This window comes from Plenodomus lingam, assembly GCF_022343315.1.
Source record: "Plenodomus lingam strain CAN1 chromosome Unknown scaffold_20, whole genome shotgun sequence".
NCBI lineage: Eukaryota > Fungi > Ascomycota > Dothideomycetes > Pleosporales > Leptosphaeriaceae > Plenodomus > Plenodomus lingam.
In genome coordinates, this window is record NW_027093974.1 from 954,721 (window position 1) to 981,127 (window position 26,407).

The window sequence follows — 26,407 nt, forward strand, 5'->3', positions numbered from 1 at the left end:
AAGTTTCGAATGCGCTAGCTTTGATTCATTTCCAATTGTCGCGCGCAGGGAATAGGGCAGAAGTAAACACTTCCAGACTGCCCCATTTGTGGGGATATAGATGGTGGATATTAACGTGGTATTAAAATTGCAACACCAAGGCTACGCGCGCTATGCCCATGTTCACGTAATTACTACCCTAATACTATAACTACTATTAAACCTAACACTTGGTGAATAAATATTATATATATTATTTAGAGTTATAGTTAGCTATTATAAATTACATATTCTTAAGTTATGTATAACTATCACAAAGTATAATACAACGTAATATATACAATTTAAGGGTACCAAAAAATACTACTAACGATATTAGAATATATGTAGAGAATATAATAATATATTAACGTTATAGGATATTGATAACGTACCTTATAGTTAAGGGGGACGATAATCAGTCTATTGTGGCGAGGACAACTAGCAAATCCCGCTTGAGCAAGGACGGCAGACGCATGCAGGGGAGGGGGACTTGTCTTCTAAAGCTGTAGTGTATTCATGTCAGATCTCATGCTTGAGTCTTTCCACAAATTCTAGCACTAGCCCTGTAAGAACCCCAAACTTCTCTGTTTCCTTTCCATGCATCCCTTGGTATCACTTGAATCCCTCTCCGAAAACGCCAGAACAGGAATCACCCGGTTCCCTGACGACCCGAACAAAATACCCAAACTGGCCGAAGCCATGCTAAATCAACACCACCCGCCCATTACATTACAACAAACACTTCACCGCGTCTCCTCACTCAACACCGTACTCAACGACCTCGAACTTTTCACGCCATGTCTCTTTCCCGACAGTGGTCTGCTCAGCGTCTTCGACAGCAGGTTCCCCGAGCTCCCGCCACCACTACTACTCTCGCTCCACACCTCGCTCCGCGCATTGCGCTGCTGTATATGCTGTAATGTCTTCTTGAGTGCAGCGTATAAGTGCTGATTATCACTCATATCTAGGTCGACCCAGAAGCTGTAGATAGATAGCCGGTTACGATTCAGATCTCTAAAGCGCTTGAGTATATATTCTCTAGCCGCAGTCTCTGAATCCACGCCCGCTACCGACGGTTTGAAATCCGGGAAGAAGGTCTGAAGCGGCAAATGTTGAATTTTCTCGCAAAAGCGGGAAAAGTTGTTGAGGAGCAGGATGATGGAGGAGTTTGCGAATTTCGGACATGTAGCCCAGAACTCAAAGGTTTGAAAGTCGTAGAGGAGTTGGGATGCAGATGCTTGGCCTAGGTGGGGGCGGTCGTAGCGCGAGACGTCGACGGTGTAGACGAGGGAGGTGGCGTTTTCGAGTTGGTGGAACCAGCGCTTTTGGAATTGGTTGGGGATGTGACCGTTGATGTTGAAGAGGTGGACCGAGAGCTCGTCCCAATGGAAGCGTACTTCTTTGATACCGCCCAGATCGCGATTCAGCCGGATGATATCCGCTTCGCTAGGTATGTAGTCTGGGTGTGCGATGCGGGGTACTTCTTGGGCGAAGTAGGGTGCGTATTGGGGAAAGTCGATTTCAAAGTTGCGGATGTAGAGGGAGGAGAATTCTGGGGAGAGCCAGATGGCGGAGATGGCAGTGACGGCTTCTGGAGTAATGTAAGAAATATCGCTGGCTTCGACTTCGGTGAGGAGAACGGCAAAGTGCTTGTTTAGTTCTTGGGGAAGAGTGATGCCAGTGTCTTTTAAGAGGTCGATTATCGAGTGGATTAGTAGACGTACGGTAGACCGCACGGCAAAGCAGTACTCTGCCCGTTGCTCTCTAGAGTAGTATCCTTCGGCAAACAGAACTTTCATTTGGTGCATGACGAGTTGTTTGCCACTGTTGAAGTCGCCTACCATGACTAATTTCGTCTCTCGATGCATGGTCGTTGCTTCTTCTTGCAGTGCGCGGTCAATGGCATCAGATCGATTAGCTGCAGCAGCAAACTCATACCATTCGCCGTTTGAGGTCATATTGCAATCAATTTCGTTGCGCCGCGCAAGCTTCAAGTGGAACAGAAACCTGAACCACTGAATCATGCGAGACACCTGAGTTAGAAAACTGATGCAAGTCCCATTCCATCTGGTCGATCGCGCTAATGTCTTGAGATTTGCAGCATCTTCTTTCCGTATTTGGCGACTTTTGTGCAATAGAATCTTGCGTTGCGCCGATGCGTGACTAGGGGGGAGGTCAGAACATTCCGCCACGGGTGTCGCTGACAGCCGATCATCTTACCATTTGCACGCTGCGAGCAGCAGAGTCACAGCCTCGTTCTGGCGTTGCGCAACATCACGCAGTCGTTCCATTGATTTACAGCCAACTGCGTATTTGAGCCTAGCCGCAAAATCCGTGGCATCGTTGTCCGAGCGGCCAAGGCGCTCAGTCAACGTGTCGAGATGTCGCACGAGCGATCCGCAAGAAACCATAAGCACATCGAGATCCGAAAGTAACTGCGGGTGCAAGTCGTGTATCGCAAATCTTAGCCAGTCCTGAATGGTCCCCAGATTTGATTTGAGCGCCGTCAGTTGCGCAATCAAGTTGATGGAGGATTCATTGCTGCACGTGGAGCGGTCATGTATTTTGCGCAACTCGTCAATGTGAAGGCGATCGCGGTTGTTTCCGACGGCACGGATGAGTGCATGCACTCTCTTCTCGTTCGTGTTTTCCATTACGCTGTGGCGCGTCGTGGATGTGGTTTGCGCTCCCAGAGTTGCCAGACAAGTAACATGAGGAAGAGATAGTCAAAGGCTCCCAACGCAGCCAGTGAGTGGGGAGGGGTGAGCGGGATGACTGACTTTTTAGCTGCTCACGCCTGGATGGTTGTGCCTTGCTAGGATTAACTAAGGTTCTACTTGCGCTATGTCCGCTGCCTTCCGGAAGACAATACCTCAAGATGCAGCAGGACTGTCTACAAAAGAGAGGACTATGGCGCAGTCGTACATAACCTAATAGAGCGGAGGTTGACAACTGTGCATCACCTTGACTCGATACACTGGGGAAAGGGGTGAAACTGATAGGTACGCGTGTATCGGATGGTGCTGGGGCTGGGGTGCATTCTTAGCGTGTCCCAATTAGGCAGAGCGTGGGGGCTGACTACAAATTAGCGAGGCTGCCATGTGGGAGGGCCGGCGGCTAAACCAAACTGGTAACCCCGTTACTCTGCGAGGCTCTCGAACGGCGAGCCACAGCATCGCAAATCTGATGTGTTCTGAAGTCCATGACAGGGCATCCAGGAGTCATAGTTGGACTTTCTGGGATCCAGTGTCAGCGATGACTCCTACCGCTGACCCCCCATCATCATGTCGGTATGTGAGGTGGTCGGTGCGCCGCGCCAGCAAGCGAGAATCTGTCGTCGTCATTGTTGAAGAGTCACTTAATATTCGGTCAGTCATGAAACTTCTAGCTTCATATCACCGCCGTCCCCAACAATTATTCAGAGTCTTTCACAACAAGACAGAGTAAGCTGACATACAGGAGGACACCGCACCGATTCCCTAGTCTTGTACCAGCATGGCAACCCTGAGCGCGTTGCCAAATGAGATTCTCTCCTTGATTGCTAGCCATCTGGAACGACCGAGAGATCTCCTTTACCTTTCGCTAGCCAGTCGCAGCTTATCAGAATTCGTCAAGCTGGATGGGTGGAAAGCATTTTTGAGAGGTCGTTTCGGCATTAATGGACTGGATTCTGACGCGCAAACCTCCGTCCATGGCCTCACAACGCTGTACCACAACTGGGATCGCAGAGGCCTCTTCACGAAATACTTGGAACCATCAATCAAAGTCACAAGTTTAAACAATTGGCGGCCCGTGCAATGGCGAGATCCTCGGGGTCAGACAATGGGGTATCAGCCTTGCATTGACAGTTACGAGGAGATGTATGGAGGATGGCGTGAGCGAAGAGAGGTTCTGGCCTGGTCTGCAGGAACGCAAATTGTCGTAAGAATACGGGAGGCCGGCTCAGGAATTGACAAGATCCGTCAATTAAAAGGCCACCTGGCTGAAAGTGCAGATCAGAATTGGGGCTACGACAATTTTGGCCACCTGAATTCCTGGTACAGTTACAAAATTCCAGAGAGCCTTGAGGGCCGGGATGATATAACTAGTTTGAAGTTACTTCGGACACATCAACGCGACTTGGCTTACGAGACAATTGTATATGGCACTGCTTCAGGAGCTCTGTCAGCACTCAGTGTCAGCCCTGATCAAGCCGAGACTGTACAGCAACATTATGATACAAATGGTCGAGCTGTTTCATCCGTGGCCGTCTCTTCTTCAACGTCACCAATGATGGCTGCGACGCTTGGAGATTTCTCCATGTCGTTATATGCTATGAATCACGATAGGCGCTCCGATATGCCTATTCAACCGCTTTCAGAAGGCACTCAGGTTGCTAAAAATTCACGACTATGGTCCTGTAACTTCCTCTGCGATACTAAGGTGGTCGTTGGCCTGGGGCCATATCACGAACCAGTTCAGGTCTATGAGATTACGCCTGACGGGTTCGGGCCTACTCCAGTACGAACATTCAATCTAGATCACCCAAACTCAAGGGCCAACCTGCGCGAAACCTGTGTGTATCCGACCCTGCCATTGCCACACGATGCGTATGGTGGCTCAAAAGCAGGCCAGACTTTCTTATCTGGAGGCTCCGATGGTATCATCAGGCTCCATGACATGCGCTCACCCTGCAACTTTGAGCTCATGTACTTCGATCCAACGAACGATTGCTCGGTCTACTCACTCGCTTCACACGGTCTCGAGCGAATCGTGGCAGGGGTATCAAAGCATGCTATGATCAAGGTCTTTGACTTGCGATTATCAGGGTCGCATGCTTATCACACTATTAAGATGCCATCGAAACCCACCAAGAAGCCGAGGAAAAGCGACTTTGCTATTAATGAGGTTGTCGATGATACTAAGAGCAATACAACCGTCTTGAGTGGCGGATGGAATCTTTTCCTCAATCCACGGACACCACCGAAGCCTCGCGTTTACCGAACGGAATACTGGAGAGGCCGGGAAAATTCGTCTGTCTATAGCTTATCTATACCTTCGCCTACGTCACAAAATGTATATGCTGGACTTGAAGGCGCAGTCCAGAGTTTAACGTTTCATTCCGTGAACAACAAACATCCGGATCCTATGCTCTCATTGCCATACCGTCGACAAGATGACGTGTTGAACCTGGGCATGTATGAGCAAGGCAGTGAGGAATGCATAGGTATGCAACTCTTGGTACAAGTCGATATAGAACATGAGGTTGCAGCGGGTCAATACAAAGACTTACAAAGCTTGAGAGGTTTGGATGAGCGCTGGAAGGATCCTCGTCACGAGGGTGATCGATGGCCTAGAGGTGATGTTCCACATAGACAAGCAAGGCATCGAGGACGTGGAAGAGGACGAGGAAGAGGAAGGGGGCAATGAAGAGGGCGAGGATGAGGATGAGGGCAATCAAGATGCCCTAATAATGCTTTACCAGCCTCGCACAAATTTTTTCAGCATGGTGCTCACCAAATCCAACATCGACGTTACATGCACAACTCCTTCAAACATTGTACAAGTAGCCAATTACCATCTGCTTGATTGTGGGGTTAATCCTATGAACTGCGAGACCGCGAACCAGAATGGGACAACCGAAGAATAACCAACATAGCATAAGATCATCTCGTCGCATGTCAGTCGATCCCAGCCACGAAGCGTATAAACAGTAGGCCTCCACATGCGACCATGACACCGATTAAGGACCAGCGGCTATGGCAAACAAGTCCCCAACGGATTGGAAGGGTCTAAAAATCCGCCGCACAAATGGCAAGCCGGTGGCGTGCAACTAAAGCAAGAGCCGCACTGAGTGGGCCAGTGGGAGAACCCGAGTATCTGGGAAGGCAGTTTGGCTAGCCGCGATCATAGTTGGCTGCCGTGCACTACTATACCCCACTGTCAGACACGTGTCAACTCATGCTGATCACCGAATGACATACTGCGCCGTAAGCCAGAGAGGTATCAAGGCCAGCAGCCAAGTTCCTGCTTCGAGTTTGGCCAGGAAAGGAGTTGAATGGTTGAATCCGAAGAAACCGCGAACTCAGTTGCATTTGCGAACTCTACTGAATGGGAATCCTACAGCGCGTGTGATATTGCACGTGCTAGAATTTACATGCTGCTTGTGCAAGGATTGAAGTCTGGGGACGAACTGTTCTGCATTTATCCGTTGGCGATGATAGGCTAATGAAGACGCTACGCCCAAATAAGCCTACGGCCACGCGCCTAAGACTAAATTTACACTTAAGCGCGCTGGCACCAATTAGCGTGCGCCCTCCATCAGACCCCACCAAACGTCGGATTCGTCCATGTCTCGATCATTTTCAATGATCAATACTCCCATGTGGACTATGATGATAACTCTAAGGCTTGCCAGATCAATTTTCATTCGCTCCTACAGCATAAACAACATCGATCTCTAACGTCCAAGCCACTGCGTTCGTTTCAGTCCTGAATGAGGCTCGAAACGCCTATCATCAGTATAACTGTGCCACATCGATGCATTATACCTATCCTCATGATGGGGGCCAACTACTATTATTAAGCCCGACCGCATATTTATTTCATAACATGGCGGCAACAGAAGACACTAGGCTCTCCCCATGCGACCAGGCCAGCGGTTAACCCCCATCGCTGTACGGCTACACCCTCAGCAGCGCCCCGGGCTGATAGCTTCCGACGCTTACGCCGCAGGCAGCTGTCCTGGAAACGCTCCTCAGCCGCTTTTCTTGGCCATCTTTTCCTGGAGATGGAGATTGCATGTTGCGCGTAGGCTATGTTGTGAGTGGTGGGTTGGGCTCGGTAGTGCATCCGCTTTCTAGAACGGATGGCAGAGTTGGCACCCGTGCCGCAGTAGCAGTAGTGTTTGATGTTTCACGCTTGCTCCAATCATGGAAAATATTCGTGGAGGCTTATACTGCACCTCGCTACAATAATAGTATGAGTATAGTAAGAGTATAGAGACGACTTGCAGCTTTCAGTCCAGTCTCATTCTTTTTTGTTCGCACGCCGGTTGTACCTCGACATAGTCATTGTTATTACCATCGAGTACACCGTTCTAATTCTTCTTGATCGCTGTTCATACCCTCATGCCTTTTTCAATTACCACTCCGAGTGCTACGCCAAACATGTCGCGCCCATTCCGCAGTCCTGGCCAATGGCCTGCCTATCCAGACATACCTATCTTCCTAGACACGGCTGACCAAAGACCTATTACAAAGTCATATGGTACAACGCCAACAACACCTACGACGCCAGAGATCCTCGCATCGACGCGACCGATGCATTTGAGCCCAGCACACTTCAATGCGCCACCAGTCAGCCCTGCTGATCCAAGTCCAACAACAACTATCGAAACCTGCAGTCAGCGCTCACTAGTCTGGCCGATCCCAGAACCACTTCCGGAAATCCAGCAGCCTCAATCCCTCCGGCCGACACTTCGCTTCTTCCCAAGCCAAAGACCTAGGGTTTGTCTTGATACTGTGGCTACACTGCAGGTACCACAAATCAACGAGAAGACACCTATTCATGATGTCCACCCAGGTCTTGGAATTTTTAATGGACCTCCCAAGCCACCTTCGATTGAGATCTCGCCTCCTATTAATGAGCAGGAACAATCAGGCTTCAACTTTGCCCAGCGAATCGAAGAGACCCTGTGGAGGTATAGTGCTTCCGGTAACATATTGAAGAGGTGGTTGCTTGAAGTAATAAGCTGGGTTGTTAGCTTGGTCTGCATGGCCGCTATCATAGGCGTTCTCGTCCACTTGAAAGACCAGCCGCTCGCCAAGTGGACTTGGGCGGAGAAGACTGGCCTCACCCTCAATGCTTACATTTCAATCTTATCCAAGATGGCAGGTGCTGCCTTGATACTCCCTGTGTCGGAGGCACTGGGCCAGCTAAAATGGAGCTGGTTCTTGGAGCACTCCAAGCAAATGTGGGACTTTGAGATTTTCGACAATGCTTCTCGAGGACCATGGGGCTCTCTTCTACTCCTCATACGTACGAAAGGTCGCGCTCTTGCTGCACTAGGAGCGATGATCATGCTTTGTTCTTTGGCTCTTGACCCGTTCTTCCAGCAAGTTGTGGATTTTCCAGATCGATGGGCTTTGCAGAGCACTTCTAGCGCAATCCCTAGAATCGTGGAATACCAGCCAACATACATCAGTACGATACAATTTGGTCGCGAAGCAACCGCACAAGATGAAGCACTCAGGCCGATCGTGAACGAATTCTTGTTCGGTAACGGTACTCAGCCCGTTCTTTTCGGCAATGGCACGCGTCCTGATATACCACTTTCGTGCCCCACGAGCAATTGTACTTGGCCAGAATATGAGACTCTTGCTGTTTGTAGCAAGTGTACGAGCATTGACGTATCGGAGCTTCTCACATTTGCATGCATGGAAACACAAATTGACTGGAGTTTGACCACAATCGACGTCATCTCGGATGATACCATTCCGAATGGAACAGTGTGCGGATATTTCGCCAACGCCACTAGCGATGCACCAATGCTTATGTCAGGGTACACAGTTTCTAAGAATGATAATGGGTCCGGGTTCGGCGAAGCATTGCTAGTACGGACACTCCCACTCACTGGATTTCTGAATAAGGACGCTCTGTATGGGACAGGATCGATCAAATTTTCAAATATACGAAACCCAATCTTAGACTTTTTGGTCGTCTCAGCAATCAATGGGACAGAAAGCGTCTACCAGAGAAAAGCTCCACGTATCGAAGAGTGTGTATTGTCATGGTGTGTCCAAACCATCAAATCTTCCTATGAATGGGGAAACTACAGTGAAGAGGTTGTTGCTACAGTGCAGAATACCACGAGTGGCCCATTCCCATGGGAAAGTTACGATGTCACCGACGAACATGGCGTGAGCATTGGCACTGAACTCTTATATACCCAACATGTTAGGATCGAACCTCCTGCTACAAGCTTTTATCGTTCAAATCAAACGGTGTATGATGAAGTATACGCAGTTGATAATATGACGGTTTCGACCGTGGCCAACATATTCGACGACTTTTTCCCATCATACTACGTTGCAGAAAATTCTATCGCAACGCCTACGTTAAGATACTGGAACTACCCGGCTGGCGCACGTTTCCGCGAACTTCTGTTCAATCCTTGGATGGTATCTTCAAAATCGAACGTGACTAAACATATGGAAAGACTAGCCACTGCAATGACCAACGTTATGCGGTCATCCACGAGCAAACAGATGACCCACGGCAAGGCTTACAACAAGGAAAATTATGTTTCAGTACGCTGGGAGTGGCTGACTCTTCCCATTGGGTTGCTACTAGTCTCCTTAGTCTTTTTGGCTGCTACAGTCACCAAGTCTGCCTTAGAGCGCGATCGCGTAGGTGTCTGGAAAACGTCAGCGTACGCGACTCTTCTATATGGATTACCAGATGAGATGCAACAGAAAATTACTCGATCATCGAGCACGGGCACCCCAAGAGCTAAGGCGAAAGAACTCAAAGTCAAACTGCAACCCAACCAGGGCTGGAGAGTGTCTGGTAATCTCTTCTCTCCCTTCACCCCAAAGCCCAAGGTCAATCAAGCCCCTCCAGGATGGATATAAGAAATGAATTTACAATTTTCCTATGTTGACATCGAAGTATTGGCAAAGCTTTCCATCATGGCTGGGACTGCAGTAAATAGAAGAGATGAGAGAAGGAATTACAAAGGGAATAGTATACGGGCCACACTGTCAACAGCTTCTTCTACCTTTCTTGTCCCTCAGGCAGCTCCCAGGAACTCCGCCTTACATACTGTCGCCCCGCTTGCCGCTCCGGGGAGCTTGATCTCCTTTGCCCCCATGGCTGTCTCCCAGAGCACGTCGTGTTCTCTTGCTCTTTGGGTCTTTTTCCCTGTTGCCATCGTGGCCGACCACCGGAAGGAAAGCCCTCCTGCTCTTTTGCCTGCTTTCACCAGCCAATTTGCGATCTTCGAGACTGTCGGTGGGTTCGGATCGGACCTCAATGTTGTTCACATTGCCTAGGTTGTCTACATCGTCTGTTTCATGGGTGTTATTGTCTTCGCCACTATTCGCGTTCTGGTCCAGTGAAGTGTCGCGCTTGCTTCCTGCAACTTCACTCAATCGACTTTCTAGAGGTAACGCTTCGACAAGAGGATCCCTCTTTATTCTATCGCCTAACATTGCAGGTATGGCGCCTTCGTTGATAACATCTGCCGACGGCGAGTGCTATACTTGGTATAAGCATATCCGTTTTTTGAACAATAGAACACAACGCGACGTACCGTATTACCAGACAGAGGAGCAGCGATCAGAGGCAGGGCCAATGACGCCATAAGAAGGATAGTGCGGCCGTACATGTTGAAGAGTATTGATATCCCTGATGGAGGTTGGGTCCAGTCGGAAGCTAGTGCAAGACTGCGTGCGCACACAACTAAGTGAGCTTTTGGCTTTGGAAGAGCGACACGCTTATGGGCACTCGATGCTATGCGACCTCAAACTTGGGAGGCACCGATGCATTTATCCATCCATCGACATGGACCGAACGCAAACACAGCACGCCGAAAAACACCACTCCAGCTCATCTCCGCTATCCATCCACAGCGCTTCAGACCGTGGTGACTTTTACTCTGGTAGCCGCCTTTGAAGCCACTATCACCTCGCTGCTCACAAGGGTCATGCACGCACGTTGATGCGATCATGCGAAGTTGAATAATCATTGGAAGAGAATAAGGAGAGCATGATAGACGGGCACCTAATTCGGCAAGCTGAAACTTGAAAGAACGACGCAGCTGGAACACAAGGCGTTAGGCAATACTGCGGGACGGCACACAGAAGAACAGTTGATGAAGCATCTTAAAGTGTTCTCGTCACACGAAGTCGTCACATTGCAAGCGCTGGAAAGGCTTCTTACAAGGCGATACTGTAAGGTGACGACTGGTACGAGAGATTCCCGTTGCTGAAGGAAATCTAGTTCTTGGGAATTAGAGAATGATTTCCAACCAATCGACGAAAGACTAGCGGCATAAACCCGCTTGGCGACGTTTTGGTCCTTGATTTCGAGAAGAAGCGATTGGCTGTCGACGATCGGTACCTTGCGCCAATCAACCACTCCCTCAACCACATCACGCACGTGACGCATTCGGCGTTACGCTTCTTGTTCAAATACTACTTGAAGATATCATCGGGAGGCTTCGATATTCTGGTGATAAATTGGATGGAATTTGGTGTTGTATAGATCACAATATTCTTCGATCTTTCGACTTTCCCAGTTCTGGAAGATCAGTCATTACCACGTGCGACATGGGAAGCGCGTTCTCTGGCAATGTGAATCCTTTATGATCATCCCTTATTCTGTACTAATCTACCTGCTCTTAATATCCTGTTGCATCGACTAGAATGATGACCTTGCCACTATCGGAAAAAGATGATCATGCCCATGTGAAAGAAGCCCCCGCATGGTATGGCGCATTGGCAGCTCGAGTACCGGTAGAGCGTAGCCAATGGTGTATCTCTGCTAAGCGCTCAATGCGAGCATAGAATCGAATCAACCATGAGTAATACCCCATAGGCCATTTTTCCCTTGTCAAACCTATCTTGCATATTTCGGGACCAAACGAGCCGCATTGCGATGTGCACGTACGCATGGATCATGTACCTTGGGACGCGATCATCAACTGATGTCAAATCACGAAACCATACCGCTTCCAACACTGACATCAAAGCATGCAACCTCAAACCAGCACACATTGATTGGTTTAGGTTTAGACACAACAGACGAGATCAATTTTGACTAGCTTACACAGTTCCAAGGCATGTATTAGTGCACTGGAAATTTCGAAGCACACATTGACGACCAGGTTGCTTAGTCAACTACATACGGGAATGCTATCGTCATCGCTCCATCCCACCCAAAATAAAGAAGGTTGGACTAAGGTTTCGCAGATGATGTATGTCGACACAATGGCTCTCAACTTTATGCAGATATTGAAGAATATTCCCGTCCTACTTCCCAGCCATTGACCCCTCCCCCAAATATATAAGTACCAGAATTATCCAGCTGATCTATCTTCTTGTAAAATTCCGCACAATTTATTGTTGGCGCCAGACAATTTCACGTATATGCATGGAGCGGCTGGCATGAACAATCAGCAGTGTGGTGAGATTGTCCAACAGACAGATTAATGCTCTTGGACTCGAATAACGACTTCAATAGTTTTTGCAGCAATAGTATCGCAATCAGGGATAAAGATAGACGTTGTGAGTGTCTACAATACGTTGGCAGTCGCGACCTTATGGTATGCGCTATCGGACGGCGTCTAAAAGAAGATGACACCCTCTATAGGGGAATGTACACCACGCCCCAAAACCAAAGAATTGGCGGTCATATCACAAGTTGATTATGAGCTGCGGGTCTCTGGGGATTTCTTTTCTCCTTTCACACCATTATCTGTAGAGAACCTTCATCCCCCTGCACTACGGTACAAAATTGTTTACAGTAGAATAGTGACCTAGGGGTTTACTATATAGGTGTAAACTGCCTACGTTTATACTAGTAAATAGGTTTAAAGTAGTAGTTTACTCTTATAGTAGGGGGTTAAATTAAGTATAACAAGTAGTTGTATTTCTATTATATGCTATAATACCTAACTAAGACTAAAAGGGGTAGAGAAGATTAGCTTTACGCTATACGCATATGTAACATAATAATAAGTCATGATATTTCTACTAATAGGAGGTGGTGATAGAGGTGGTGGTATAGGTAGTAGAGGTGGTAATAATAGAGGTGGTGGTGGAGGTGGTGGAGGTGGTGAAGAAGATTGAAGAAAGGAGGGGTAAAATACTTAAATAGTTAGTAGGAAACTAGTTATTACTACGGAATACTAGTAGATTAATAGAAGTAGAAATAAAAGTAGTTAACTTTTATAGAATATATAGTTTAATAAACCCTATTTAGGTTTACTTCTTCTACCTAAACCACTTCTTAGTCTACTTTAGATAAATATAGCTACTGTAAACTGATTTTGTACTGTAGTGCTGGCTGGATCCAATTGCAACCAATACAGATACGTTCATATAACTCGAAGAGAGAAAATAACAATGACAATAATCATAGTGTCCCACACGCCAAAAATGAGGCGAGGCATGAAGAGTAGGAAACCAAAAGGTCCAGATGTTGGAACTGATCATTGCTTATATCCACTCATGACCCGGATAGATGACTGAAAGCTCATTCAGTCAAATCTCTCTTGCTGCCTCCGGAGGGTCGTGTTATTCCCCTCTTGCTGCCTCCGGAGGGTCGTGTTATCCCCCTCTTACTGCCTCCGGAGGGTCGCGTTATTCCTCTCTTGTTGCCCCCGAAGGTGCGAATAATGCCTCTTTCATTCAGCACCTTAACCGTATCGAACTCTGACTCTGCCTTTTCTTCTCCTTCATGGTTGATTTCGGACACGACATCGTAATCTGTTTTTGACTGCGCAGTCTTGACGACCGTTGAACGCTCCATGAGATCCTGGATCATGTGTGTTACCGACAAGCCACTTCGAGGCTTGACAGCGAAGTCTTTCTTTACTAGACCCTGAGATCAATGTTAGTTCAGGTCCTGCTAGCGATGGACTCAAAGCATCAACCTACAGCATCCAAAGGTACTGGGGCGGCAAAGACGGTGAGAATTATAGATCCCAGAAGAAGGATAGTACAACTGTACATGTTGTTGGAGATATTGAAGAGTCGCGGTGAAACTTGGGTCGTCTATGGCACTAAGACTGTGAGGCTCAGGCTAAAGAGAACGATGATCGTAAATATGGGGATACAGTGGCGAACTTCAATCCTTGACGAAGTTAACAAGTTGCGAGACATGTGGGCATTTGTCCATGCACTCGATTTCAGCTGACATGACTGTTCGCTTCGCTGTCGAGATAGAACCCATACTCCAACGATGGGACTGCCTGTCTCTATTGGTTTGAAAACCCCGTCGTAGATCATACCGATCGAGTTTGCGTTCAATCGCTGATGTAACCTGAAAGAGAGTGGTGAGGTGGGCAGCCAATCACATTCCTCCATGAAGCGCTTATGGATCAATGAGGTTGGTTATCAGCGCCAATGCAACCACTCTTACCACATGCATAGCCGTTGCGGACAAAACAACAGCTTCATGTGCTCTGTTGCAACCATGCTTGCGGAGTATTGCAGGATTCGCACCGCTATGCACGCCGTTCACATATCGCACAGCAATAGATGCACTACGTTTGAGCTATGTCACTAAATATCCATAGTCATATCGTCGACTGCGCGCTTGGAATACACACCTGCCTAATACTGACGCATTGATTGTGTGGTTGTTTCATGTGTATCCTGTACCGGTAGGTATGTCCCAGCAACAGGAATCTCAATGTTCAGTCTGCCCACCACCAAAGCCAACATGTGTGTAGGAGCATACCACACGCACCTTCATACAGTAGGGAAAATCCATCATTGTTATATGATATTTCTTTAACTTATCGTCGCAGAACTTCCCCTTTTTTTCTAGCAGTGCCGACAAGAAGGATGATCGGTCGCGAACGGGACAACAGTGAACAATGATGTACAGAGAGCACCTCGTTTCCTCGCAGTTTGTGGACGTCTGCGTATATACGAATTGATCCATCGCCCTGAGCTTCTGAATCTCATTGGACTTCCATCCATTCGCATAAGTACTCGAACTACGTTAACTTTGGTGGACATGAATTTATCTTAGCACAGCTTTCGGCTTGCCCCACGATTACCGTACCGGGCCCAACGAATCCCCATAATTTATCGCGATGATTCTCAAAAATATCATGCGCGGAAATGTTCAAATGGTTATACCGGTGCCGTCCCATATGAACATGCTTTACGGCGAATAACACAATAGCAGCTGAGAAGAGACTGTGATGGTACAAGACACGTGAGCTCAAAATTAGATTCATCCCGCGTTGGTGGCACCTTGCCGATTCGTGGCAAGTTGCTGTGCCGCAGCGCCAACTTTCAATCGCGACCATGACCGCCTTCACTGGCGCTAACACATATTTTATAATTGGCAGCATACTGTATCTCTCAAGTCGAATTCGCAGTACGACTATTACATTTCTATGTCATTAGCCGCACCAGCACTGTGTCCACACAAAAGATATATGCATGGGTTCTGACGCAATTCACCTCAAATTCATCGACTTTTGACTTTGCGCTGCAGTCCTGAACGGCAGATTACAAGTGGTGTCAAAAGAAATTCTTCATTATCTACCGATCGTCTTTCTCTTCGACCACCTCACATTCTACATGGCGCCGGTGATGGGTCCTGTCCATTTTGATGCTTCACATACCCAAATTTTTAGGGACAATCGGACCGTTCTTATCACTTCACCACTTCAGGAGAAGTCCCAGGAGAAGTCTACGCTTGACATCGCTCAACGTTTCGAGCGAAGACTTGCGCAGTATAATTCATCTCAGAACATAATTAAGCGCTGGTTCTTTGAGATTATAAGTTGGGTGGCAAGCGCAATATGTATGGTACGTACTAAGTCGACCCCTAATTCCAATTCGAATGAACTCCACTGTAACATAAAATCTTATTTCTCTATACCTAGGGCGCCATGATCGGCATCTGTGTGCACTCTCGAGACCAACCCCTCAGTACATTTCCGCTAGCTCTTTCCATCAGCAATGCCTTGTCAAAGGTAGCATCTGCTGCTCTGATTCTTCCCATATCTGAAGCCATTGGACAACTAAAATGGGCATGGTTTGGTGGAAGCAAATCCAAGGAAATTGTCGACTTCGAAATTTTTGACAAAGCGTCTCGCGGTGCATGGGGCTCTTTTTTGCTTCTCTTTCGGACTCGAGGGAAGTCGCTAGCTGCACTTGGTGCAGTCTTGACACTTCTCCTATTAGTGACCGATACGTTCTTCCAACAGGTCATCGATTTACCGGAACGATGGGTAATCCAAGGATATGGCGAAATACCTCGAGTCGTACAATATGAAAGCGAAATTGGAAAGTTATATATAGACGGAGTACCAGCTAGTCGGCTAGATGTCTACCTTCAACAGACCACGGAAATGTACTTCTACTACAACGGTAGCTCTCCGTTGGCTTTTGGCAACGGAAAAAGGCCAGAAATACCGCTATCCTGTCCGTCCAGTCGGTGCGAATGGGATACATATGACTCTCTTGGCTTTTGTAGCGCTTGTGCCGATGTCTCTGAACTACTTACATATGCCTGTCTGGAAACAAAACTGGACTGGATATCGACGGTGAAATACAATTCAAGTCATTATCCAACAGGTATATTCATCCTAGCATTGACCTAAACGTGTGCGCTGATTACGATATTCAGGGACTTCGTGTGGCTACTGGTTGAACGCCACCAGTGATGCACCGATGCTCATGTCCGGGTATAGAACCGATCAGGTCTCTAACGCCACATCTGAGGGAGAGGCCTTGCTGTTGCGAACGCTATCACTTACCGCACCTTTCAATTCGATTTTCCCCTTCTCATCTGTCCCGTTCTTTAACGGATCGGTGAAGTTTCAGGATATCTATTCTCCGGTCCTTGATGCTCTAATTGTCAGCGCACCTGATGGCACCGCGAGCAGTGTCTATAGAAGCGTACGTCCTGTTGCCCAAGAGTGCATCATTGCATGGTGCGTCAAAACCTTTCAGTCCTCATATGCGGAAGGTAAGTATGAGGAAACTGTGATTGGGACTTTCATGAATAGAACGGCTCGTGACCAACCATATCCCCGGGAAGCCTACCTCGAGGTTTCAGAAGATTCAGTATCAGTTTTCACTCAGTTCCATGGAAATATTACTATTCGACCACCATGGATGAAAGCTGGATCGCCGGACTATGGGACCTCAAATGGCACTCACTCAAAGGCTCAAGCGCTCTTTGACGACATGTTCCCGTCAACGATCACAGTTGCAAATTCGACAGCTGTCTCGTGGTGGCGCATCGCGATATATGCATGGGACTACAACCACCTACGCCTCGGTGCCGGATGCTCATGGTTGGCACCTAACAACATCACTAAGTACGTCGAACGATTGGCCACATCTATGACGAATACCATTAGGTCACACACAAGCCACGACTTTGTGCGAGGCACAGCGTATACACAAACCACCTTCATTGCGGTGCACCTCGAGTGGCTGATATTTCCACTTGCTCTACTTTGCTTCAGCCTTGTTTTCTTGATTGCGACAATGGTAAAGACTTCAAAGGCCACAGACGAAGAGATGGGTATGTGGAAGACTTCAGCAATGCCAGCATTACTGTACAGTCTACCAAAGGATACGCAGAGACAATTCAGATCTCAAGGAATCAGAAAGGGTAGTTTGAAAAATAGGAGAAAGAGCATTAGGATTAGACTCCATCCAAAACAAGGATGGCGAGTGTCGGGTCAAACCCTTCCTTCACCAATTCGCGAAAACGAGCTGCGAGCTCCGCCTGGCTGGATCTGAAATTCGAAACAGGCTCTTTTTGGGCACAATTAAACTCACCAAATTGACTGTTCACTTTGCATGGGCGCGCTGTTATTTGGCGTGATTTATGGAAAAACATGTGATTCTGCACTTGAAATTCAAGAGAGATATTGGGACGACAAGCAAGCTGTTCCGATTATTCCAAGCAAGCTCAAACTCGCCATTGCGGAAAAATTGGGCGGATTACAAATGGCCAATGTCGCTAAGAAACTTCCATCACATACCCGCTCCTCTCGCTTCACCAAAGTCTTCACTATTGGATAGAATCCTGAAGGAGCCGTTCGACATGTTTCTCGCGCCAGGCCTCATGATACGGAACCGCTGGAATGCTGTGCCGCAGCTCATGACCCAGAAATGTGGACCGAAGCGCTAATTGGTTTGCTCTCAAAAGTCCTTTAGAGCTGCATGTCACTGACGGCCCGATAATGGAGGACTTCGATGGCATTTATCTCTTATGACATGCACCCATGATACGATTAATACATGTGTAGCCTAGCCTTGCAAGTCTCCTACAGATTCGTTTCAGCTGGACAAGATTTACCGTATATTCATCATGTCAGGCATTATGGCTGGCTTGCTTACTAGTAACTGGCCTCCATGGATTCTGCACAAAAGTCCTGCAAATGTTAGTTGTTGCCTCATATCTCAAAAAAATTCATTGGGATGGCTCATCTTGAACATCAAAACGCGCCTTTCACCCATCCCAGCCTAAGCCCGCTACCAAGGAATCAACGCTCAACATTATGCAACATGCGGACCCTAACTCAATGCAATGCTCCCGAAACTCTAAAACCCCGATATATTCGAGACAACCAAGTTGTTTTGAGGACTGGCTATATATGTAGGTACTCCTACATTGCCGTCATCTGCCGCAAATATCCAAAGTGAAGCATTACCTTGCCTCTCGTCACGAATCCTGCGAAGATGCAGATTTGTAGTGGATCTATTAACTTCAAGCATATCGACCATCTTATTTTCCACATACTCATTGCCAGCACGGCAGATATATCCTCCGCAAATAGCGTTTACCGGAAAGACATATCCATTGCTGATGAATACACACCCACAGAGCACCCCGATAAGTCTCCAATCACGCACCCATCCTATTACCAGTACGTACAAGAAAAAAAGTCAGTAAACCCACTTTCAACCTTCCACACAACCAACCTCCAATCCCCTCGATACACCGAATCCAATCTTCTATACACAACAACGCATAAAAATCCCAAAAAAGCATACTATTCCGCATTTTTACCTCTAGTGCACGAGGTTATCAGTATATACGCTTTTGAATATTTATATTCTTTGACGTCATCGCTGTTCTCGCTGATCTTTTCTTTCTAGACTCACGCTTGCGAACGCCTTGATGAAACTCTTTGAGGGTCAGAACGAGGGGTTTGGAGAAAGGCATAGGAGTATACAACCAGACTGCTATTAGGGAATTTGCGTTCAAGGCAGTTTGTGAGACGACGGTGTAGGGGGTAGAGATTGGATGGGATGGAGGGGGGAGAGAATGAGGGGGACAGAGGAGAATAAGAGACAAGTCAAGACCAGAACAAGTCAATCAAGCCCAACCAAAAGCCTACCATACCATAACATACCATAGAAACAAAAAAAACGCCAACATCCTTGAAGAAATACTACATACTACATTACATTACCTTCTCCCCTGCCCCCCAAATTAGAGCACAAAGCAAACAGAAACCACAAACCACATCTTCACACCACCTACCACATCCACAAACATCCAAACCTATCCATGACTCAAAACTATCATCCCCACACAGCCTACCCACCTCCTTTTTCCGCTCAAGTTCCTCTGTGCACAGCCTGGCACTCATGATCTGCTCCAAAGTCTTCGCCTTTCTCTAAAATACCGATCTTTTATAAAATCGGCCGCTGATGTATTCTACTTCTACTTCTACTTCCATCACCACCACCGCCTCCTCCTCCTCCTCCTGATCAACCCCCACCACACTCCCATCCCCTACCCATAAAACCCCACTATATCCTCCATGCTGAAATCCCCTCTCCAACTGAACTTCCCCCCACAGTCCTCCCACACGCCATATCCTCCACCCCATGCACCAGCGCGCCGCCGCCCCATCTGCTCGCTTCCAACCCCCCGCACAAGATTACCAGTGTATAACGAAGACAATCAAACGCTGCGAAAAGCTCTACCGCAAGTTGTTTTTACAGCCAGGGCTGTATGTGAAGTTTCCCAGCACAGCAGTGGTGCTGTGCTGTGGTAGGTGACAGCCGGGAGGGGGCTGACGCGGGCTGAAGTTGAGGTAGCGATGCAGGATATTGATTTTTTTTCTGTAGTGGGGTGTGGAGGGGAAACCATTGTGGTGGTGGTGTGGGGAAGCGGTGTTGGTGTCGATTAGAGAGCGTTGGATTGTGATGGTGCTGAATGGTACCAGGAAATTCTTCGGGGCGTATATCCTTGTACTTCATGCTGCCTAGCATACATAGTTGCCGGTAGACGGCGAGTGAGGCACTGCTTGGCAGTATAGCTGGGTGTGTGTAATGTAGAAATGTATCTAGTCATGGACCAGCGTCTCCAGTGTGGCCGATGAGGACTCGGGGACAGGATTGCGCAGGTGCGTAGCTTAGGAGCTCGCGTTGGCCGGGTATATGGCCGACGGTGCAGTCGTACTCGGCGACATGTAAGCGCTTCGAGAAGCTATACAGACTAGACAGCATGTGCTGTAGTCTTGAAGTCTGTGAGACCTACCACGCTCTCTGTAACCTTTTGTAATACACGCCATTTCCGGTCGAGTAACGAACAGATTCGCAAAGGAACAAATGCCGCCATCCGTTCAAACCATCCGCCCATTCAACAAACTCCCATCGCTATCGCTAGACCTCTGATTTCGACTATACATTGCACGTACCGGGCGCGGCAGCATTGGATTCTGGCTACTAGGGCTATCCTGGCGCTCGGTCCTGTCCTGCGAGGTAACTGCAATCTCATGCTGGACCTGGATCGTCGGTACAAGGCGGCGGCTAGTTTTGGTGCCTGCAAAGGGCTTCAACAGTCTCTGTCGCCTTGAGCTCGATGAGGTTGCGTCGTCAGGTGAGGGTTGGGCGGGCTTGATGACGGGGTCCTCGAGAAAGGTGCATTCGAGAAAGTCTTCGCCGCGCGAAGCACAGCGCGAGACCCCGCTACGATTGGCAGTGAGGGAGTGGCGGCGGGCTGTGCCGGCTCCGGAGCTGAATTTGCGCATGACAATGTCGTCGAGGACGGACTTGAAGTCGTCGAGGAAAATGGTGTCGGAGGCACATTTGAAGACAAGGGCGAAGCGCCAGTAAGGGTTGATGCCGCTGTTTGCCGAGACTTTTGCAGCACTGATGACGACGTCTGTTAGGAGGAAGACGATGGAGAGGAACATGCAGAGCAGCATGACGCCGAATCGTCGGTTGATCTTGATCAGCGCCTTGAGCTTGAAATTATACGTCTTCTTGATGGCATCGATTAGCTTCCAGGTGGTGAAGATCCACCAAGGGTCGCGGAGCAAAGCTTCCCACGGGCGCATTTGGACGTTGACTTCGGATCCGAGAGAGTTGAAGTATTCAAAGTTGGACCAGGCTTCGGCGACCCAGAAAGGCTGGACACAGAGGAGTGAGATGATGAAGAAGCGGGAGCCTGAACGGGGCAAAAACGGGCGGATCTTCAGCCAGGAAACAACGTTGTGGAGAAAGTAAGAGATGAAGAGGAGAGTTGCAGTTGCTGAAAGGTACCAGCCATAGTATGGATCATCGATGAAGATGAATGTGCCATGCCACAGGGCAAGGACGAGCTGTTGGACGTCAGTCATGCGCAAAACCTCTTTTGTTCAACTGCTCACTTCAAGTAGAATGAGCTTGTGTAGCCATATGCCCGATCGATAATTACAAAACACGATCAAGATGAGGATGATCAAGCTTCCCACATTGTAGCCTTGCGCCCATGCCTCGAGGAAGCCACCCTCAGGGCTCAAACTGTCTCTTGTCGGTGGCGAGGTTCGTGTCGTGACTGGCCTTGGAAACCGCTTTTCAAGACCGAATGGGACCAGACTGCTGACAGGCGCCATAGTCCCTTTGGTCACATATCCAGATGGGAAGTTGAAGATGTTGGATACCAAAACAGGACCAAGATCCGGTCCGACTCGGTGGGACCTGTTCCAATCTCGCCTCCTTTTCTCTCGAGTGCTCGGAACGGGGTTGCACGAACGCCGTTTGTTGACCAGGACAAAGAAGCCGCTGTCAACATGCACAAAGCCTCCTAAAAATCCGGGGCAGCGCTCCACTTTACATACATGCTCATAGATAACCTCATTCGCGGCATCATACCCTGTGCCACGATGCTGGACCCGTGGCGCGGTCCGTTGGGCGGTCTGCCGGGCAAGGCGAGGCTGCGTGCTGCGTGCTGACCGCCGTGAAGATCCCCTTTGTCCACCAACCAGCAGGCGGGTCGCAAGAACCTTCGCAGCCAGCTCGAATGATGCAAAGTTGGCAGTGTAACCAACCTTGACGTGAGACGGCCATGGCAGCGCAACCGCTCATCCTTGGTTCGACATCTTCGGTGCGCAGTCGCGCAAACGGCGGCAATGTATCGTGCTATGTTGATCGTCGGTCACGTCGAGCCGTGGCTCAGCACCAGGCCTGATGCTTGCAAATGCGACACTCCTGAAAACTCTACTGACTCGACGGTCCCCAAAACATTTACCAATATTTGAACACCAGGACTAGGAATCCAGGCGCAAATACGAGCCACGGGTCAGCTTGGCTTCCCTGTCAGTCCACGGCAAACCGATTCGCAGGATCTTTCTCCGTCGAGTGGCAAGTGTTCAGCATTGTGTGACGGCGAAGGAAGCGAACATCGCCTTGTAGAGCAATCATGTGCCGGTAAGCCGCCAAAGTGGTGAGCGGTGGCTTCTGACCGCAAAGATGACATCTGGATAGTGTCATTGTTGATCAGACTTTTGGGTCCCCGTGTTCCCCACGTCTGGTGCAAGGCATAGCGTTTTGTACTCATTATCTCGCCTAGTTTGTGAGTCATGTGATTGGACCCACTGTGGCGAAACAAAGCATCCTTAACCACACAATCTATTAATTTTAGCCGCGGTATTTAAGCTTAAGATGCCTTATAGTATTAAGTATTTACGCAAGACGCGCTCTACTATTATTACCCTTTATTATTAAGGTATTAGGTAGACTATAATATTAAAATAGCTACCTATCTTACTTATAGGGGCGTATATATTTATAAAGAGACTTCTTAATTAAGCTAGTATAGCCTATATAGTAGCTCTACGTTCTCTACCTCTAGCCTAACTACTTTAACTCCTACTAAAGGAGACTTACTATAATTATTATAAACAGTTCCCTAAGGGCTCTAATATTACTAACGCCTTAGTAGAGATAGTAGTAAGTAATAATAACTAGGAGACCCTTTATTAGTATATTATTAATAAAGTAAGTAATAAGCTTAGGGTATATATACTATATACTATAGGTTATAAGGTATTAAAGTAGGAGGAGGTTACCTAAACTATACTACCTTAAAAGCCTTAACTTAATACCTAATACTAACTTAATTAATTAATATTTATAGAGTAGGTACTTAGGGAGTCCCTAATAGGCGTAATATTGTGAAGGACTTGGGCTTATACCTAAGCCTAGGTCTAACACAAGATAGACCAAGTCTAACACTACTACTAAGCGAACACACTAGATACCTATAAAAAGGTGTAGAGGGCTTATCTCTCCTTTAAGATACTAAATACTATTATTAACGCTTATTATATTCTCCCTTAAGGCTAGTCTATAATATTTTAGTATCTTCTTCTAAATATACTATAATAGTAATAAGAGATAGACGCGCTAGATATTTAGAATAACTAGGTGCAACCTAATATAGTAGAAAGGCTAATATAATAGGTCTATAGATTAATAGAATAATAGGCTTAAGACTCTACTATAATAGCTATACTATATTAACAAGAATAAAGAAATACGTAATTAGATTCTATCCTAACCCTCCTCTAAGCCTGCTAGGTTTAATAATATACTGCCTCTACCCTCTCCTGCCTTATATTATAAACCCTTCCTAGTTAGCTTGCTATATAATAGTACTAAGGTAAACTTCTTCTCCTAGTAAATAACTATAAAGTTTAAACTATATATAGATAAGGTCTTTATTAGGGATAAGGAGGTAAGGTTTATATATATTTAGTCCTAGTTATTACCTATAGTCTAGTGCGCTATAGCACTATACTTTAAGGATAGTGCACGTAAGTATTAGGATATAGGTAGGTTTCTTAACTACCTAGTATTCTATTATAGTAACTATTATAGGTAGGAGTGCGCCTAAGTTATATTAGAATACTTATATTAGGGCTAAAATTAGCCTTTTATAAAGTTCTTTATAAATTTTATATAGCTCCTTATATAGTTAGGAGGTTTATACTAGGATAATAAATAGAAGCTTTTATAACTTTAGTAATCTCTTAATAGTTATATACGCTTAGTTTCCCTTAATAGGAGAGTCTCTAGGATAAACTATAATATAGCTATAAAGGAATATAAGATAATTATAGTAGATATTAAAATAGCCTCTCTAGAACTAGGCTTTCTTTAGGCTAGTAAGTCTAAGGAACCCTAGTAGAAGTCTAACTTAGACTAGGATAGCAATATAAATATAGTAGAGGTAGTAGCCTTATTAAGTGCACTTACTAAACTACTAATATTATATCCTAACTAGATCCTATAGGACCTATTTAATATATAGAAACTAGCAAAGGTCTATACCTAGTGTGGATAGGGTAGTTATTTTATATATGTATACCCTAATACCCTATTACTATAACTAGTAGGTGTTAAGATAGTTATAGTATTAGTAAGTAGCCCTAATTTAGGAAACTAGCTACCTCTAACTTTAGGCTAAGTTAGGGGTATAAGGAGGATACTATAATAGAGGAATTATTAATAGTAGAGGCTATTAAGTGTCCCCTAGATATTAAGGCTAGGTTAAATAATCCTCCTTTCTTTATTTCTCTCCTTCTAGGTAGAGTAGAGAACGTGCAAGTAATAGTTAATTTAGGGTGCTAGTATTTTAGTGTAGTTAAGGAAAAGTTAGTAAGATAGATTAGTAGGAACTTTATAGATATTCCCCTATAACCCTTATAACATACCTAGGGAATTACTAAGGGTATAAGAATTTTATAGTTAGTAGTATTAGACTATAATTTAGATAGTTAGTAGTCTTAGCTTTTAGCCTATATAGTACCTAGTCTCTCTTATTAACTAATACTAGGTAGACTATAGCTATATAGAGAGGGCGTTGTTATAGATATTCTATAAGGCAAATTAATAATTAGGAAGGTAGGTAATATAGTAGTATAAGAGAGTAGGAGACGCCTATATCCTACCTATATCTCTATTATCTTAGGTTTAGTTATAGTAGGGTTACTAAATTAAGGACCCTAATAGGAAGATATATAGGTACAAATTTTTATAATAAATATACTAGATATCTTATAAGTAATATATAACTTACGCCTAATAAAATATCTAGGAAGTATTAATAAGGGAAGTCCTATTAATATATATACTATCTATATTACTAATAATATAGTTCCTTATAAACCTAAGTATAAAACTAGAAAGATAAAGTTGCTACTAGAACTACAAGAGTTTAAGGACCTGTTTAATAAGGAGTTAGTAAATAGTTTACTACCTTATTAAGGTAGTATAGATTACTATATTTAGTTAATAACTCTCCTAGATAGAACCTAGCCTAACCCCCTATAGGGTCCCCTGTACCCTATATCTTATAATTAATTGCTAGAACTAAGAACACAACTTACTAGATTAATAGATAAGGGCTAGATTTAAGCAAGCTCTTCTATAGCTAGAGCTCTAGTATTACTAGTAAAGAAGCTATTAGGCAGTTAGCGTCTTTATATAGATTACTAGATACTTAATAGTATAATAATATTAGACTAATATCTACTACTACTTATTAAGGAAACTTTGCGTATACTATCTAGTGTAAATTAGTTTACAAAAGTAGATATTTACGCTACCTTTTATAAAGTTAGAATAGTAGAAGGTTATAAGTCCTTAATAGCTTTCTATACCTAGTTTAGGTTATATAAATAGTTAGTATATCTATTTAGTCTTAGTAGTGCGCTATCTACTTTCTAATAATATATTAATACTACGCTTATAGAGTTACTTAGATTATATATAATAGCCTACCTTAATAATATCCTAATTTATTTAGGAGGAGACTAGTTTAACTATATAGAAAAAGTAAAGTGTATACTTACGCTATTAAAAGAAGTAGGACTATATCTAGACTTAGAGAAGTGTGCGTTTAGTATTAAGGAGGTATACTACCTAGGCTATATTATTAAGGCGGGTAAATTACTTAGACCTAACCCTAAAAAGCTTAGGGCAGTATAGGAATAGGAACCCCCTAGGAATATAAGAGAGGTAAGAAGTTTTCTAGGTTTTGCTAACTTCTACTATAATTTTATTATAAAGTTTTCTAAAGTAGCAGCGCCTTTAAACTAACTAACTAGGAAGGACACCCCTTTCTAATAGGGAGAGAAAGAATAGAGTGTATTTAATACACTAAAAAAGGTATTTATATCTAGACTAGTACTAATATAATAGGACCTAGCTAAAGAAATATTATTAGAAGTAGACTATTTAGGATACGCTCTTAGGGGTTGCTTATTATAAAAAGTTAGGGGCGTCTAGTGCCTAGTTACTTACTACTCTATAGTACTAACGCTAGAGAGACAAAACTATACTATATATAATAAGGAATTACTAGCTATTATAGAGTGTCTTAAAAGTTAGTTAGTAGAGCTATAAAGTATTTA

At 45.8% G+C, this 26,407-nt stretch overlaps 9 protein-coding genes across 9 annotated transcripts; 5 read left to right on the forward strand and 4 right to left on the reverse strand.

Moving 5' to 3' along the window:
• Positions 1-443: 443 nt before the first annotated feature.
• Positions 444-2,990, reverse strand: IAQ61_011306 (uncharacterized protein). Its single transcript, XM_003843806.2, has 2 exons — positions 2,242-2,990; positions 444-2,184 (listed from the first exon to the last, which is right to left on the reverse strand). Exons 1-2 carry the CDS (start codon positions 2,673-2,675, stop codon positions 765-767), a joined length of 1,854 nt encoding a protein of 617 aa, XP_003843854.2. The 5' UTR covers positions 2,676-2,990; the 3' UTR covers positions 444-764.
• A 526-nt stretch (positions 2,991-3,516) lies between these two features.
• IAQ61_011307 (uncharacterized protein) lies at positions 3,517-5,430 on the forward strand (the record flags this gene model as incomplete). The annotated part of the gene is made up of 1 exon (XM_066099143.1): positions 3,517-5,430. The coding sequence occupies one exon, from the start codon at positions 3,517-3,519 to the stop codon at positions 5,428-5,430; it is 1,914 nt and encodes a 637-aa protein (XP_065950662.1).
• A 1,739-nt stretch (positions 5,431-7,169) lies between these two features.
• On the forward strand, positions 7,170-9,635 carry IAQ61_011308 (uncharacterized protein; the record flags this gene model as incomplete). The annotated part of the gene is made up of 1 exon (XM_003843808.1): positions 7,170-9,635. One exon carries the CDS (start codon positions 7,170-7,172, stop codon positions 9,633-9,635), a length of 2,466 nt encoding a protein of 821 aa, XP_003843856.1.
• Positions 9,636-9,818: 183 nt separating this feature from the next.
• On the reverse strand, positions 9,819-10,390 carry IAQ61_011309 (uncharacterized protein; the record flags this gene model as incomplete). The annotated part of the gene is made up of 2 exons (XM_003843809.1): positions 9,819-10,259; positions 10,316-10,390. 2 exons carry the CDS (start codon positions 10,388-10,390, stop codon positions 9,819-9,821), a joined length of 516 nt encoding a protein of 171 aa, XP_003843857.1.
• A 2,870-nt stretch (positions 10,391-13,260) lies between these two features.
• IAQ61_011310 (uncharacterized protein) lies at positions 13,261-13,739 on the reverse strand (the record flags this gene model as incomplete). Its single annotated transcript, XM_003843811.2, has 2 exons — positions 13,261-13,608; positions 13,665-13,739. 2 exons carry the CDS (start codon positions 13,737-13,739, stop codon positions 13,261-13,263), a joined length of 423 nt encoding a protein of 140 aa, XP_003843859.2.
• A 352-nt stretch (positions 13,740-14,091) lies between these two features.
• On the forward strand, positions 14,092-14,605 carry IAQ61_011311 (uncharacterized protein; the record flags this gene model as incomplete). The annotated part of the gene is made up of 4 exons (XM_066099144.1): positions 14,092-14,115; positions 14,306-14,396; positions 14,462-14,487; positions 14,540-14,605. 4 exons carry the CDS (start codon positions 14,092-14,094, stop codon positions 14,603-14,605), a joined length of 207 nt encoding a protein of 68 aa, XP_065950663.1.
• A 721-nt stretch (positions 14,606-15,326) lies between these two features.
• IAQ61_011312 (uncharacterized protein) lies at positions 15,327-17,507 on the forward strand (the record flags this gene model as incomplete). Its single annotated transcript, XM_003843812.2, has 3 exons — positions 15,327-15,557; positions 15,635-16,328; positions 16,381-17,507. The coding sequence occupies 3 exons, from the start codon at positions 15,327-15,329 to the stop codon at positions 17,505-17,507; spliced, it is 2,052 nt and encodes a 683-aa protein (XP_003843860.2).
• Positions 17,508-18,452: 945 nt separating this feature from the next.
• Positions 18,453-18,966, forward strand: IAQ61_011313 (uncharacterized protein; the record flags this gene model as incomplete). The annotated part of the gene is made up of 2 exons (XM_066099145.1): positions 18,453-18,658; positions 18,873-18,966. 2 exons carry the CDS (start codon positions 18,453-18,455, stop codon positions 18,964-18,966), a joined length of 300 nt encoding a protein of 99 aa, XP_065950664.1.
• Positions 18,967-20,350: 1,384 nt separating this feature from the next.
• IAQ61_011314 (uncharacterized protein) lies at positions 20,351-21,349 on the reverse strand (the record flags this gene model as incomplete). Its single annotated transcript, XM_003843814.2, has 1 exon — positions 20,351-21,349. The coding sequence occupies one exon, from the start codon at positions 21,347-21,349 to the stop codon at positions 20,351-20,353; it is 999 nt and encodes a 332-aa protein (XP_003843862.2).
• Positions 21,350-26,407: the final 5,058 nt, after the last annotated feature.